This window comes from Manis pentadactyla, chromosome 11 (assembly GCF_030020395.1).
Source record: "Manis pentadactyla isolate mManPen7 chromosome 11, mManPen7.hap1, whole genome shotgun sequence".
In the NCBI taxonomy this organism is placed as follows: domain Eukaryota; kingdom Metazoa; phylum Chordata; class Mammalia; order Pholidota; family Manidae; genus Manis; species Manis pentadactyla.
The window spans coordinates 12,361,243-12,377,500 of NC_080029.1; the positions used below are offsets into that span (position 1 = coordinate 12,361,243).

Genomic DNA, 16,258 nt, shown 5'->3' on the forward strand with positions numbered 1-16,258 from the left:
AAGGAATGATGTTATTTGTTTATTGGTCCCGATTAGAAGCCTTTGGATTCCCAAAAGAATTGATTTGAAGGAAGTAAAATTTTTCCCACACTTTTTATGAGAGCCATATTTCATGCAAATTTTGTTGGGGAATCAGCTTAGGTATACCAGGTGAAAAAACTGAGAATGGGGTTTTTCTTTTTATTTTTTTTCAGATTAAATAATTGAGATAGCTCATTTAGTAATATGTAAGTATGTCATTTTTATAACTTATGAGGCATCTAGGTTATACAAACCTACATATAAGAACAAGAAAGTCTGTCTTCCTCTAAACATTTTTGCTTTGGAGCCCTCATTATGTCTTAGAAAGCCAGATTTATTTAGTGATTCTAATGGCATTAACCAGGATCATGTTAACTTGTCTTTTATTCTACCAACAGATTAATATTGAAATTGAAAATCTGTATCAATTGCTGGATATAGGAAATTGAATGTGATGGCAACAGAATTTATTAAGAGTTGCTGTAGAGGATGTTTCTATGATGAAACAGAAAAGCACAACTGTGAGTTTTACTTTGACTTCAACAAACATTTATTTAAGGTCTTCTTTATTTGTGGCATTTTGTAATATAAAGATAAAAAAGCACAACTGTGAGTTTTACTTTGACTTCAACAAACATTTATTTAAGGTCTTCTTTATTTGTGGCATTTTTTAATATAAAGATAAATGAGACATTTTCCTAACTTTATTGGGGAGGCAGAAACATAAATACAAGGCACATTCGGTAAGTGTTAAAGTACCTGGAACATAGAGAGGGAGAGATGAATTCAACCCAGGAGATACCCTGCTACGTTGCCACAAAGAAGGTGGCATTTGGTACTGAAGTCTGAAGAGGATTTTAGCAGGCTGAGTGGCAAGAAGGAGGTGAGAGAAGGTGAGGAGAGGACATGAGTATGATGGGTGGATGAGATAGTACAGGCAAAGGCAGGGAGAGACAAGTGTTGTTGTGTTTGGGGTTCAATGTACTCTAGCAAATGTTTTATTTTAAATAAAGACAACTTCCAGTTTATGAACATAGTGCATTAAAAAAATGCCTTTCGTGAATGAATGACTGGTGGAGAAGAGACCCATAACTTTTCTCAAGAGCCATATTTATCAAGGGCTCTGGAGATTTCCCTTTCTATTGTATGGTTTCCTCATCTTTTCAGGATTATGACTGAAACTTTTTCTATGGCTCTTTCTTCTATTTCTTAGTCTAGAGCATAGCTTCCTAGTATATTTGACTATGAAGGCTTTTTTTTTTTGCATTAAAACATTTGAAAATTCCTACACAATAGTAGTTGTACTTTCATTCAATCTATAGAGAATATTAATTATATAGACAAATTAACACTGTGTGTCCCTTACCTCTCCATCCTAAGTCATACAGTTTAAGAATCATATATTATTGAGATAATGGCCAAAAAAGGTCGTAGAAGCAAGCACAGGGAGAGTTGCTATTGTATTAGGGTCATTTTTTGTTTAGTGATTTGGTGAAGATTTTTGTAGACTTGGAGACCTTTGGTTTCTTTTCAGAATTGCTTTATGCATTTAAGACTGATGTTAACCATTAGTATTGACAACAGGAATTGCTTTGTTGACAGCATTTTTAAATGCTGGATTTTTCTTGAAAGCACTGTAGAATTAACTACAAAATAAACTTCTCATCTATTAACTCTTGTGGGAATGAGACATTTTAAAAACTGCTTTTACCATTGTAATAAGTTTATATACTTTGGAAATAATTGCTTAAATATTGGCTGGACAGAATAAATTAAGATTCTTGAAGTACTTGACAGGACCCCAGAGTAGTTTCTGTATCAGCAGTTTCTTCTACAATGTTAAGTACCAAAGTATGCAAGGTTTAGGTTATTATATATAAGTCTACGTGCATATTTGTGATGTTTTTTCTTTTTCTTTTTTCTTCTTTTACATGCAGTTTCTGTGGAAAGAGACTTAAAAGCAGCAACTTTAAATAGTCATACTACTACTGTCTGTATACCTCCATTGAATTCTGTTTCTGTAAAGCCTCAGGTTGGCTGTACTGAGGATTATTTACTTTCAAAATTACCATCTGATGGCAAAGAAGTACCATTTGTCGTGCCTAGGTTTAAGTTATCTTATGTTCAGCCTAGGACTCAAGGAACCCCCTCACATCTGGAAGAACTTGAAGGTAAACAAGAAATGATAGGGATTTGAAAATCAACATGCAGCATTTAAATGCTGTTATTGCTGTTATGTTGCTCTTTTATATCTTTAGTATAATGATATAAGATTTTTTATGTATAAATTTTACATTCTATTTTACATGTGTTTTGCGCTTTCTGCAGAGGAACTTAATGTACAGTATTTTTGGAAGGTCCCAGTATGAAATTGGTCCCAATCAACATATTTGTGTGTAAATTTGGCTTTTTTTAAAGGAATAATACAATACATCATTACTCTTCACACATCTAGAAAGAAAAAAATGGAGAGATTTTTCTTTATGTGATTAGTAAATATAGGAAAGATTCTTATGTACTGTTTTCTAAAATTTGGTGTAAAGAAAAATAAGGAAACAGCAGAGCAGTCTATTTTTCCCTCTTTCTTTACTCCCCAGTTCAGTTAGCTACTTGAATGACACAGATTCATTGGCTGAATTTTGACTGATGTTGTAGAGGTTAATGGACTAATGAAGATAAGAGGAAACAACGTGTAAGTTTTGTATTTTAAAAATAATTTGTTTTAGTCCATTGAAAGACTGTCAGTCATAATGATTTTTTCCCTCAAAAATTTTTTTTTTTTATCCTCAAAATTTTTTATGAAAAATTTCAAACATCCTGAAAAGTTGAAAGAACTTAACAGCAGCTACCTGTATATCTACCATATAGATTCTATCATTAACATTTTACTATACTTATGTTATCATACATCTATCCATTCCTCTATCCATTATTATTATTATTATTTTTTATTGAAGGGTAGTTGACACACAGTATTACATTACATTAGTTTCAGGTGTACAACATAGTGATTCAACATTTATATACATGACAATTCTAGGTGCCAGCTATCACCATACCAAGCTGTTACAATATCTTGACTATATTCATTACATCCCGGTTACTTATTATTTTACCATTGGAAGTGTATACTTTTTTTTTTTTTTTTGTGAGGGCATCTCTCATATTTATTGATCAAATGGTCGTTAACAACAATAAAATTCTGTATAGGGGAGTCAATGCTCAATGCACAATCATTAATCCACCCCAAGCCTAATTTTCATCAGTCTCCAATCTTCTGAGGCATAACAAACAAGTTCTTACATGGAGAACAAATTCTTACATAGTGAATAAGTTCTTACATGGTGAACAGTACAAGGGCAGCCATCACAGAAACCTTCGGTTTTGCTCATGCTCCTCTATCCATTATTAATCCTTTCTTGGGTAGGGTGAAGAATGCGTTTCAGACATTAGTACATTTCCCTCTAAATACTTGAGCTTATATATATCAATTTTTTGGAGTTCAATATCTGCTTACAGTTTTCTTCTTTTGACATAAAGTGTATACACAATGAACTGCCCAAGTTTTATGTGTGTATTTTGTTAAGTTTTGACAAATGCATATACTAGGGTAATCCGAACTCCTATCAAGAGTATTTCTCCAGATAATGTTTTCTGCCTGGTCCTTTTTTTTTTCTCTTCCTTCTAGGATTCCAATTATACATATGTTGGACCTTTTGATATTGTTTTATGTGTTTCAAATTTTTTTCTGCAATCTTTTTCTTCTCTCTATTCTTAAGTTTGGATAATATCTATTTTCAAGTTCACTGTCACTTTTCTATGTTATCTCCATTCAGCTGTTAAGCCCATCCAGTATGTTTTTAATTTCAGAAATCATATTTTTCAGTTGTAGAATTGACATTTTTAAAATAGTTTCTATATCTTTGCTATAATTTCTTATTTGTTTTTCACTATTGTGAGCCTGTTTTCTTCTGTGACTGAGTTTTAACATCTTTGCTAATGCTAATGTCTGGGTCATTTAGTTTCTGTGGATTGTCTTTTAAAAAAATTTTTTTAGAAAGGGTCACTTTTTCCTGTTTATTTGTATATGGGATAATTTGGGTTGTATTCTGGATGTTGGATATTATGTTTTGGAGACTAGACTATAGACTGTGTTCAATCAGACAGCTTCACTACATCCTCACTGAGCCTATAATTTAGGAGTTAACTGATTTCTCAGTTCAACTCAAAAAGTAATCTGTTTTCTAAAGACAAAAGAAAGGCTGTAACATATTGTCAGATAGTTATTTCTTACTTATTTTCTGATTATGGGAATAATACATCCCATTTATCAAAAGACTATGTAAGAAAGTAAAAAGGTAACTCACAGAGCGGGAGAAGATGGGAGCAACAAATAGAAGTGACAGAGGGTTCATATCCAGAATATATGAGGAACTACCAGAAAACAGTAAGAAAAGGACAGGCAAGCCCAAATATGTATTGGTTTAAAGACTTTATTTAATTAGAGTCAAGAAAGTATTCTTGGTGCCAAATTATAGAAGTCAGATACATGTATGTGTATGTGTATGTGCATGTGTGAGTGATAGGTTGACATGGAGATTTTGAGAAGAAGATAGGATATCAATAATTGATATGATAAGCTATAAATAATGACTAAAATAATGTTTCAAATATTTGAAATTTGTTTTGTTGCATTGAGTTGCTGATGGTCCCAATTACAGCTGCAGCTAACTGCTTTGACAACAGATTCTGTCACTGACATTGTCCTGTGCTTGCTTTATCAGTATCTTCCTATCAACTAAGAGAGAATATATTTTGAATAAACAGTGAAATTTTAAATAGGGATTTTGAGAGGTGTAAGTAGTTGTGTTAACTTTGCTGTGTTTTTTACTGCACTGTGTTTCTGTAAATTGAGAGAAATTCCCCTTGACCTTTAAATATGATATCACTACATACTGTTTGAGGGGAAAATTTCAGTTCTCTAGTGTTTTACTTATAAAGGAAACATGAAATTAGAATATTTTTTTTGGTGTAACCTGTAAAGGTAGGGAGTCATCTTTGGTGCTACTATTGTTATCATAAAGACTTTTGTAGCAGTGTTTGTGTGCCGAATGATTTAAATGTTAGCGTACTAAGGTGTACAGTCTCCTTATAAGGCTCTTTCATTGTCATAACTCCCCCTTGGCACCTCTCTGGCTCTATACAGTGCTTGGATTGTACAGTTATTTGAACCAGGGTGAGGATAAGCTCTCACCTCATAACCCCATATTTAATTTTTCTTTTCTGAACTCACTATGTAGCCACCTCTTTTACTGTTTAGCTTAATTTAGAAATATTTATTTTTATTCTGGGTTCTATTTTAAATGGGACAAAAAGAATTAAAAGATGGCAATAATTTAAACATTTAAAAACTTGATTTTATGTCTGGATATTATTTCCATTGTGATTCTTAACTTTGAAAGGAATTTAATGTATTGTTTTACCCTTTTTAATTTGTGAAATATAGTATACATATCAAAGAAAGGAACAAAACAAAAATATACAGCTCAATGATTTCTTGGGAGTCAAAACACATGTATGGTCACCAGTCAGGTAGAGAAATAAAGTATTGCCAGCAACCCGAGGGCCTCTATCTTTTCCCTCTCCTGTCACTCCAGAGTACTCAGTGTCCCAGTTGTTACAATTGTCACTTTCTTTATATTCTTACTTTTTACCACTTAAGCACATATCTCTAAATGTTGTAGTTTAGCCTTTTCTGTTTTCTGACCTTTATATCGATGAAATTACATATTGAGCATATTTCTTTTATTTATGAATTCTTTCATTCAATATTTTATTTGTGAGATTCATCCAAATTGTTGTTAGTAGCTACAATTTGTTTTCACATTTTTACAGTAAGTATAATTATTCTTTTATATTCTAAATGGCATGATATACAGTAGTGTTTCTATATAGCATGTAATAAGGCATTTTTATGTAACAAGTATATACTACAGTTTATTTGCTTTACTACTGATAGACATTTGGGTTTTTTCCAGTTTTTGGCATTATGAATAATGACGTTTATGAACATTCTTGTGCTTTCCTTAGTGCACATGTGCAAGTATTTCAGTTTTGTGTAAGTCCTTGAATGGCATTGTCTGGATAGAGTATAAATATCTTCAGGTTTAGTAGAAATTGCCAAACTGTTTTCCATGGCGATTGTATTAATTTACATTCCCACCAGCAGATCATGATAGTTCACATTGCTCTACTTTCTTGGCAGCACTTGCTACTGTTACGCTTCTTAATTTTAATCATTCTGGTGAGTATGTGGTGGTATGTCACTGAAGTTTTAACTTATATTTCCCTTGTGACAAGTGAGATTTGAGCTCCAGGTCATGTTTGTTGGCTAGTTGGATAGCTGACTCTTCTGAATTTTTAAATAGGGATTTTGAGAGGTGTAAGTAGTCTTTAAGCTGATTTGTATGTGGGCTTGCCTGTCCTTTTCTTACCGTGTTCTAGTAGTTCCTCATATATTCTGGATATGAGCCCTTTGTCACTTCTATTTGTTTCTCACATCTTCTCCCGCTCTGTGAGTTACCTTTTCACTTTCTTACATAGTCTTTTGATAAATGGAAGTTTTCAATTTTAATGTACTTCAGTTTATTAAATGCTGTGTTCTATTTAAGAAGTGCTTCCCTGCCTTAAGGCTGTGAAAGCTTTGTTATAAATTTGTCAAAATATGGAAGTTTTATTGGTTTGCTTTACCATTTATTGAGATCTACAATCCACATGAAATTAATATTTTGTACATAAGTTTATTTGAGATGAAATTCTTTTTTCTTTATCAATATCCAGTTGTCTTATCACCATTTAGTGAAAAGACCATTCTGTCCCCGCTGTCATGTGTTATCACATTGATTTATTATAAGTCAGACATCCATAAACTGGGTGTCTTTTTTGGGACCTTCTAGTCTGTCCCATTGATCTTATTATTGTGCCAATATTCTGTACTTAGTAGAGCAAATCTTCCAATCTTGTTTTTCTTCTTAAAAACAGTTTTTTTGGGTTATTATTGGTCTTTTATATTACCATACAAATATTTTTCTGACCATCTTTTTGTTACTCGATTTCTAACTTTATTGCACTGTGGTTACAAAATATACTCTGTATCATTTTAGTCCCTTCAAAATTAGGGAGACTTGCTCTGTATATCTCAGCATGTGGTCTGTTTTATGAATGTTATGAGTCTTCATGAAAAGAGTGCATCGCCAAAAAAAATGGTAATATTTTTACAAAAGGTGTCCTTTGTGTAAGTAGAAAAATAAAAGGAAACTCAGATCACAAAATATAAAACTGTCCTTGGGCAAAGAAACATGCCCAATATTTATCAGATTACCTTGAGAGCAGGGTTTATGAAGCTGATCCTGGGCAGAGTTTTCCACACAGTTAAAGCTCAATAAATGTGTGCCTGTATTTTTAGATACCAAGTGCATGTGATTTAGTATTACTTGAGACAGTTTTTTTTCCTTTGCCTTGGGTGCACCAACTGTTGGCTAAAAACTCCCAAGGAAAGTGTGCTGTAAGACTTTAGGAACACTTGCTTTCAGGATCTGCCAGGGCATCTTTTGGAGATCGAAAGGCAGAACTTTCCAGTTCATCCCAGCATGGACCCAGCTATGATGTATATAACCCGTTCTATATGTGTCAGCACATTTCACCTGATTTGAGTCGGCGCTTTCCTCCTCACTCGGAAGCAACGAGATTATATGGGTCAGGTATGGAAAATTTTTTTGTGTTTTCCTCCTTGTTTTCTCTCTAATAAATAGAGAAATGAAATTAAACTTAAGTCCCTGGAAGAAATTATTCTTTAGAAAAACAATTTTAAAATAAGAGAAAAGCAAACTTCAGGAGTGATATGATAAATATCAGTGACTTCTCTGTGGTATTATATCTAATGTAAAAACTGAAAGATTAATGAGGTATGTGTATTAATAATTGGTGTTTCTAAATTCCATTTTGTCTTTTTTTGAAAGTAGTTTTGTTTTCAGATTAGTTTGTATATTTATTTTATATATCATCTATAGAAAATGCTTAGATAAATGATGATAGAACTTTCTTGTTTAGTATTTAAGACTGTATCAATTATAGATTATCTTGTACCTATCTGATTCACAAAATTCTTACTGTTTTTCGGGGTTTTGATATATGTATATAGCTATCTCAACCACTCAATTCAGAGTGGGGTACTAAAAAATAAAGCAGAAGTGTTTATTTAAATATTATTTCAGTACTGTGCTAGAATACGCAATATGGAGAATTCTATTTTTCAAGGATCTTACAGTTTAGAAGGAAGCTAGAAATATAGAAATGGTAGGATTACATGGAATTCAGTACTGATTTTTTTAAAATTTATTAAGTGCTCATTAACTAGTTGAATTACATTTAGCACAGAAAATTTAACATCTTAGATTATTCTTCTGGGATGAAGAATTGGGTAATGTAAGCAAAAAGAATGAATATTCCCTGCTTTATATTTGATGTGGATGTGAAAATGTGTTGGTTGGTTTATATTGTTTTGTAAATACAAAACAATAGTAAAATAATTGAAAAAAAGTTTTTTAATATCATTAGAAGGCTTTATCTCAAGTAGATTTGTGTATAGTATTAATGATGTATTACTATAGAGGTTTACTTCATGTAATTAAGTAGAATTCCAGTGTTTCTTCTTCATTATAAAAATAAGTAATTTTCTTATGTTCCTTTGTAGTTTGTGATTTAAGGGCCAACAGACTTCCCAGTTCCCCTGGACTAAGCAGGTCTATGTTTGATCTTACAAGTTCATCTCAGCAGTTCATGCAGGTAACTTATTTATATAAATTTAATTATATGTGGTAATTTATTTTCAAACTAAAAATTCAGAACAATATGTTGCTTATCTTTTGTAGATGTATCTATTCTAACGTCTGAAGAGTAAACACTTGACATTTCACATGTGCATTATTTTAAGAAGCTCTCAGTTGAATACTAAAGGATAGTAGTTTTTCCTTTGTTTTTTTTTTTTTTTAATGAATCTTGTATGTCTCAGTTGGTATCCACTCAGCTAATCTTAAGGCAAGTGGAATTTAAAATAGTGTAGTTGAAAGTGCTTATTGATTTAACTTTCCTTATTGGACAGAACTACCTCCTTAGCAAAAATTGGTATTTCTATTGAGATGTAGGGCTTTAATTACTCATTAATATTAACACAGATCCTTGTTTCTGAAATAGATAATTTTTTGATGTTTAAAAAAATTTCTTTTTTTATACTAGTAATCTATTTAAAATTTAGAAAATAGACTTAATCCAAGTAAAAAACCACCTGTATTTCTATAACCAAGAATTAAAGCACTATGAATATATTGTTATATATACTTGTGAACTTTTTTCCATGCGAATATATATACGTATATTTTATTTAAATGGAAATGTATTCTAAATAATCGTTAATAATCCTCAACCAAGTTCATTTTTTTTCAGTTCATTATAGCACCATGTGCATCAGAAATGTTCAGAGAGCTTGTTAAAATACAGATTGCCAGGGCTCACCCCCAGAGATTTTGATTCAGTAGCTTTGCACTGGGGCCTGAGTTTGTATTTCTAATAAATTCTGATAAGCTGATACTGCTGGTCCAGAGGGACCGTGCTTTGAAAACTGCTTTATGGATTTTAAGGTAACAGAGCACTTTCAAATACATTCTTATATTTATTAGTACTTTCAAGTCTGTATCAAAGCAATAATTTCTTCCTCCTAATTACAAAACCAAACTAAAAACAGCAGAGACTTTCCATATATTATCTAGTAAGTATTTAAGATTTTTCTGATAAAATGCACACAAAGCTTTTTCCCCTTTACTATCTGAAAGTAGGAAATTCTGGCCAGTAACACTTTCAGAACGGTTAGCATGCAGTTTGATAGTCGGTGGATATTGGGGCATTCATTTCAGAATCCTTATAGTTTGATACATTTATCTGACTAAAGAAAAATTTTATTTGTAGAGACATGATTCATTATCCAGCGTGCCCAGTAGTTCTTCTTCAAGGAAAAATTCTCAGGGGAGTAACAGAAGCCTGGGTAAGGATTAAAGTGTCCTATTTTTATATTCTTAAGGGAATTATTTCTACCCTGTACTGATTTGAATGTATGTATGATAAGGTTAAAAAATCTCTAGATGATTATATCTATGTTGGTAATGTTATTTGCATGTGAATAGTCAGATCAAATGGTCCATTTGTTAGTGTTCTGCATGAATGCATCTTTAAAAAAGTGAAGCAGTTAAGATCTTTTGTTTGTTTTAAAGTATGTTATTCAAGGAACTTCAAGAAGCACATGGTACTAAGTCCATATCAATGTTATTTGAAATGTTTTTCTTAGTTTTACCTTAAATTCTTTAGGCTATAATTGGGTTACATTTTTAAGCCATGTACTTTTTGTAATTTATCTTCTCCCTAGCAGTTCAATAAAAACATTGAAATATTATTTTTGTTTTATTAACTTTGCAACTTTAAAAAATAGTAATAGCATTTTTCTATTGTTCTTCAAATTGAATTATATCAAAACTTAATTGGATTATAAGGATTGCATAGCATTTCAAACATTTTTGTTCTTTTACAAATCAGATACAATCACTCTATCAGGAGATGAAAGAGATTTGGGGAGATTGAATGTGAAAGTATTTTATAATTCTTCAGTAGAGCAGATCTGGATCACAGTTTTACAGGTAAGTTAATATAGTTAATACCAGTTTTTCTTACAAAAGTGAATGTTTAGACATTAAAGCATCCACCGTTGTTTTCTTCTGGGGAATGGGCCAGTACCTTCCTTGGAATTTAGGTATTTTTCAGAAAATAGTATTTATTAAAAATCTATAGGTATGACGGAAGCCTATGTGTCTGTAACCTCAAGAAGGAAATTGATAGTCTAGATCATTAAATGTCAAGTTATTTTAATATTGATGAACAGGGAGTCTCAGTAGACTAAGGTTTACTTTTATAGTGTATTTGAGTCATTTACTCAAGAAACACATCAAATATTTGTATTGTCAGTGTCCTTTGTAAAATTCAAACTGTATTTTTAAATTTTTTAGTGCAGAGATTTTAGCTGGCCCTCTAGTTACGGAGACACTCCTACTATTTCTTTAAAAGGAATACTAACATTGCCCAAACCAGTGCATTTCAGATCTTCAATCAAGGAAGGCTCTAATGTAAGTGGCTGTGTTTGATTTTCTTTTTATATTTTCTCATATTTGTCATTTTAATCCACGTAAAGAAATGGAATAAGAACACATTTTATTTTTAGGGAACTACAAATTAATGTGCCCCTTTTTTCTTTTTAAGTTTTAGAACTTTACTTATTTCTTCTATTTACTTATTTATTTATTTATTAAAGTATCATTGATACACAATTTTATGATGGTTTCACATACACAACAGTGGTTCAGCATTCAACCATATTATCAAGTCCTCATCCCCTCCACGTGGTGACTATCAATGTAGTAAGATGTTAGAGTCATCAATTGTATTCTCCGTGCTGTACTATCGTGCCTGTGACCTACCTATACTATGATTATGAATAATAGTGCCCCTAATTCCCTTCTCCCTCCCCAGCCACTCCCCTTTGGTAACCACTAGTCCCTTATCAATGTCTATGAGTCTACTGCTATTTTGCTCTTTCTGTTTTGCTTTGTTTTTATACTCCATAAATGAGTGAAATCATTTGGTGTTTGTCTTTCTCTGCCTGGGTTATTTCACTGAGTGTAATACTCTCTAGCTCCATCCATGTTGTTGCAAATGGCAGGGTTTCTTTTCTTTTTATGGCTGAATAATATTCCATTGTGGATATGTACCACATCTTCTTTACCCATTCATCTATTGATGGACACTCAGGTTGCTTCCATATCTTGGCTATTGTAAATAGTGCAGCAATAAATATAGGGGTGCATATGTCTTTTTGGATCAGGGATCTTGTTTTCTTTGGGTAAGTTCCTTGGAGTGGAATTACTGGGTCAAATGGTATTTCTATTTTTAGTTTTTCGAGGAACCTCCATATTGCTTTCCACAACAGTTGAATCAATATACATTCCCACAACAGTGTAGGGCGGTTCTCCTTTCTCTCCATCTTTGCCAGCATTTGTTGTTTCTTGTCTTTTGGATGTTGGCCATCCTAACTGGTGTGAGGTGATATTTCATTGTGGTTTTAATTTGCATTTCCTTGATGATTAGCAATGTGGAGCATCTTTTCAGTGCTTGTTGGCCCTGCATATTTCTTCTTTGGAGAAGTGTCTGTTCAGATTCTCCGCCCAATTTTTAGTCGGGTTATTTGTTTTTTGGGTGTTGAGGTGCATGAGTTCTGTATGTATTTTGGATGTTAACCCCTTATTGGATAAATCGTTTACAAATATATTCTCCCATCTATAGGATGCCTTTTTTTTCTGCTTATGGTGTCCTTTGCTGTACAGAAGATTTTTAGTTTGATGTAGTCCCGCTTACTCATTTTTGTTTTTGTTTCCCTTGCCCGAGGAGATGTGTTCAGGAAAAAGTTGCTCATGTTTATATTCAAGAGATTTTTGCCCATGTTTTTTAAGATTTTTATGGTTTCATGTCTTACATTCAGGTCTTTGATCCATTTTGAATTTACTTTTGTATATGGAGTTAGGCAGTAATCCAGTTTTATACTCTTACATGTAGCTGTCCAGTTTTGTCAACACCTATTGTTGAAGAGGCTGTCTTTTCCCCATTGTATATTCATGGCTCCTTTATTGTATATTAATTGACCTTATATGTATGGGTTTTTATCTGAGCCATCTGTTCTATTCCATTGATGTATGGGTCTGTTCTTGTGCTAGTCAGTACCGAATTGTTTTGATTACTGTGGTTTTATAGTAGAGCTTGAAGTTAGGGAGCATAATACCCCCAGCTTTGTTGTTCTTTCTCACGATTGCTTTGGATAGATATTCAGGGTTTCAGGGTCTTTTGTGGTTCCATATGAATTTTAGTACTATTTGTTCTAGTTCATTGAGGAAAGCAGTTGGTATTTTGTTAGGAATTTCATTGAATCTGTAGGTTGCTTTAGTCAGGATGGCCATTTTGGCTATATTAAATTCTCCCTATCTGTGAGCATGGAATAGATTTCCGTTTATTGGTGTCTGCTTTAAGTTCTCTTCTTTAATAGTTTTCAGAGTGAAGGTCTTTCAACTCCTTGGTTAGGTTTATTCCTAGGTTAAATTTTGTTCTTTTTGATATAATTATAAAGGAGTTGTCTTCCTGATTTCTTTTTCTGCTCATTTGTTGTTAGTATATAGGAATGCAACAGATTTCTGTGTATTAATTTTGTATTCTGCAACTTTGCTGAATTCAGTTATTAGTTCTAAAAGTTTTTTGGTGGAGTCTTTAGGGTTTTCTTAGAGGAAAAGCTTTCAGCTTTTTGCTGATGTTAGCTGTAGTTTTGTCATATATGTAATACCATGTCACCTAAATATTGACAGTTTAATTTCTTCCTTACCAATTTGGATGCCTTTTATCTCTTTGTGCTGTCTGATTTCCTTGGCTAGGACTTCCAGTACTATGTTGAATAAAAGTGGTGAGAGTGGGCATCCTTGTCTTTTTTCTGATCTTAGAGGAAAAGCTTTCAGCTTTTTGCTGATGTTAGCTGTGGTTTTGTCCTATATGGCCTTTATTATGTTGAGGTACGTATCTCTGTAACTCCAGGGGGAAGATGTGTTCCCAGCCTGGGGCAAATAAACCTTTGAAACTGAAATCAGTTAAAGGGAGAGATAAAATAGGAGAAACCTGTTGATTACTTACAAGCAGTCATCTACTTCTGCTTATCCCCATCTCTTGCAACCCAGCTGCAAAAAGACCTCACCAAACCTCTCTGGTCCAGGTGCATGCTCGCTCTCCATCCCCTTTGTAACCACCTATTGATATGTAGATGGACTGTTCTCTCCACCCCTTGGAAACTCTTATCAATATGGAGATATACTAAGGCCAGGCAAGAGATTCTAGAAATATTGCAATTTTACCCACACCTTTATACCCATTTTGTTATGAGTTTTTATCATGAATGATGTTGAATTTTATCAAATGCTTTCTTAGCGTCTATGGAGATGATCATGTGGTTTTTGTCCTTCTTTTTGTTGATGTTGTGGATGATGTTGATGGATTTTCAAATGTTGTACCATCCTTGCATCCCTGAGATGAATCCCACTTGATCATGATGGATGATTTTTTTAATGTATATTTGAATTCCATTTGCTAATATTTTGTTAAGGATTTTTGTATCTATGCTCATCAGTGGTATTGGTCTGTAATTTTCTTTTTGTGTAGTGTCTTTGCCTGGTTTTGGTATTAGAGTGATGCTGGCCTCATATAATGAATTTGGAAGTATTCCCTTTTCTACTTTTTGGAAAACATTAAGGAGGATGGGTATTAGGTTTTCTCTAAATGTTTGATAAAATTCAGCAGTGAAGCCATCTGGTCCAGAAGTTTTGTTCTTAGGTAGTTTTTTGATTACCAATTCAATTTCATTGCTGTTAATTGGTCTGTTCAGATTTTCTGTTTCTTCCTGGGTCAGTCTTGGAAGGTTGTATTTTTCTAGAAAGTCGTCCATTTCTTCTAGGTTATTCAATTTGTTAGCATTTAAGTTTTCATAGTATTCTCCAATAATTCTTTGTATTTCTGTGGTGTCTGTAGTGATTTTTCCTTATTTCTGATTCTGTTTAAGTGTGTACACTTTTTTTTCTTGTAAGTCTGGCTAGGGGGTTATGTATTTTGTTTATTTTCTCAAAGAACCAGCTCCTGGTTTCATTGATTCTTTCTATTGTTTTAGTCTTTTCAATTTTATTTCTGCTGTGATCTTTATTATGTCCCTCTTTTTACTAGACTTTGGGCATCATTTGTTCTTCTTTTTCTGTTTCTTTAATTATGAGTTTAGACTGTTTTTTTTTGGATTGTGCTTGTTTCTTGAGGTGAGGCTGTATATTGATTGCTGTGCTGTTCTCTTAATACTGCCTTTGCTCCATCCCACAGGGTTTGGGCCATTGAGTTGTTTTCATTTATCTCCATATATTGCTTGATCTCTGTTTTAATTTGGTCATTGATTCATTGATTATTTAGGAGCATGTTGTTAAGCCTCCATGTGTTTGTAGGCTTTTTTGTTTTCTTTGTGTAATTTATTTCTAGTTTCATACCATTGTGGTCTGAGGAGCTGCTTGATACATTTTCTATCTTTTTTAATTTATTGAGGCTCTTTTTGTGGCCAACTGTGTGATCTCTTCTGGAAAATATTCCATGTACACTTGAGAAGAATGTCTATCCTGCTGCTTTTGGGTTGAGTGTTTTGTAGGTATCTCTGTTAGGTCCATCTGTTCTAATGTATTGTTTAGTGCCTCTGTTTCCTTATTTTCTGCCTGGTTGATCTGTTTTTTGGAGTGAGTGGTATGTTGAAGTCTCCTAAAATGAATGTATTGCATTCTATTTCCTCCTTTAATTCTGTTGGTATTTGTTTCACATATGTAGGTGTTCCTTTGTTGGGTGCATAGATATTTATAATCATTATATCCTCTTGTTGGACTGACCCCTTTATCATTATATAATGCCCTTCTTTGTTTCTTGTTACTTTCTTTGTTTTGAAGTCTATTTTGTCTGATTCAAGTATACTGCAACACCTGCTTTTTTCTCCCTATTATTTGCATGAAATATCTTTTTTGCATCTCCACTTTTAGTCTGTGTATGTCTTTGGGTATGAAATGAGTCCCTTGTAGACAGCATATAGATGGGTCTTGTTTGTTTTTTTATCCATTCTCCCACTCTATGTCTTTTGATTGGTGCATTCAGTCCATTTACATTTAAGGTAATTATTGATAAATATGTACTTATTGCCATTGTGGGCTTTAGTTTGTGGTTACCAAAGTTGTGGTTCAAGGATAGCTTCCTTACTTATCTAACAGTGTATCTTAAATTGCTGATTATTCTATTTCAAACAGTCTAAAGATCCTTTTTTTGTTTTTCCCCTCTTCTTCTTGCATCTCACACTTGATATATTAGGTGTCATATTCTATGCTTTTTGTGGATCCCTTGACCAATTTTGTGAATGGTTGATTTAATTTCATATTTTCTTGGTAATTGATTGTTCTAGTACCTTTTACTGAGGGTTTGTTTTCTCTGGTCACAGCTATTTAGCCTGAGGAACATTTCCATGTAGAGCAGTCCCTTTAAT

The 16,258-nt window shown here is 32.9% G+C and overlaps 1 protein-coding gene across 6 annotated transcripts in view; it reads left to right on the top strand.

The window, feature by feature from the left end:
- The window catches only part of TC2N (tandem C2 domains, nuclear), a 63,923-nt gene that overhangs the window by 14,859 nt on the left and 32,806 nt on the right, over window positions 1–16,258 (top strand). For all 6 annotated transcript variants that reach the window (XM_036882272.2, XM_036882269.2, XM_036882270.2 and 3 more), the window contains exons 2-8: window positions 420–542; window positions 1,959–2,192; window positions 7,614–7,781; window positions 8,774–8,865; window positions 10,042–10,117; window positions 10,663–10,763; window positions 11,130–11,246. In XM_036882272.2, coding sequence (XP_036738167.1) covers window positions 476–542; window positions 1,959–2,192; window positions 7,614–7,781; window positions 8,774–8,865; window positions 10,042–10,117; window positions 10,663–10,763; window positions 11,130–11,246 — 855 coding nt within the window. In that variant the 5' untranslated portion in view covers window positions 420–475. The remainder of the gene's footprint in view (window positions 1–419; window positions 543–1,958; window positions 2,193–7,613; window positions 7,782–8,773; window positions 8,866–10,041; window positions 10,118–10,662; window positions 10,764–11,129; window positions 11,247–16,258) is intronic.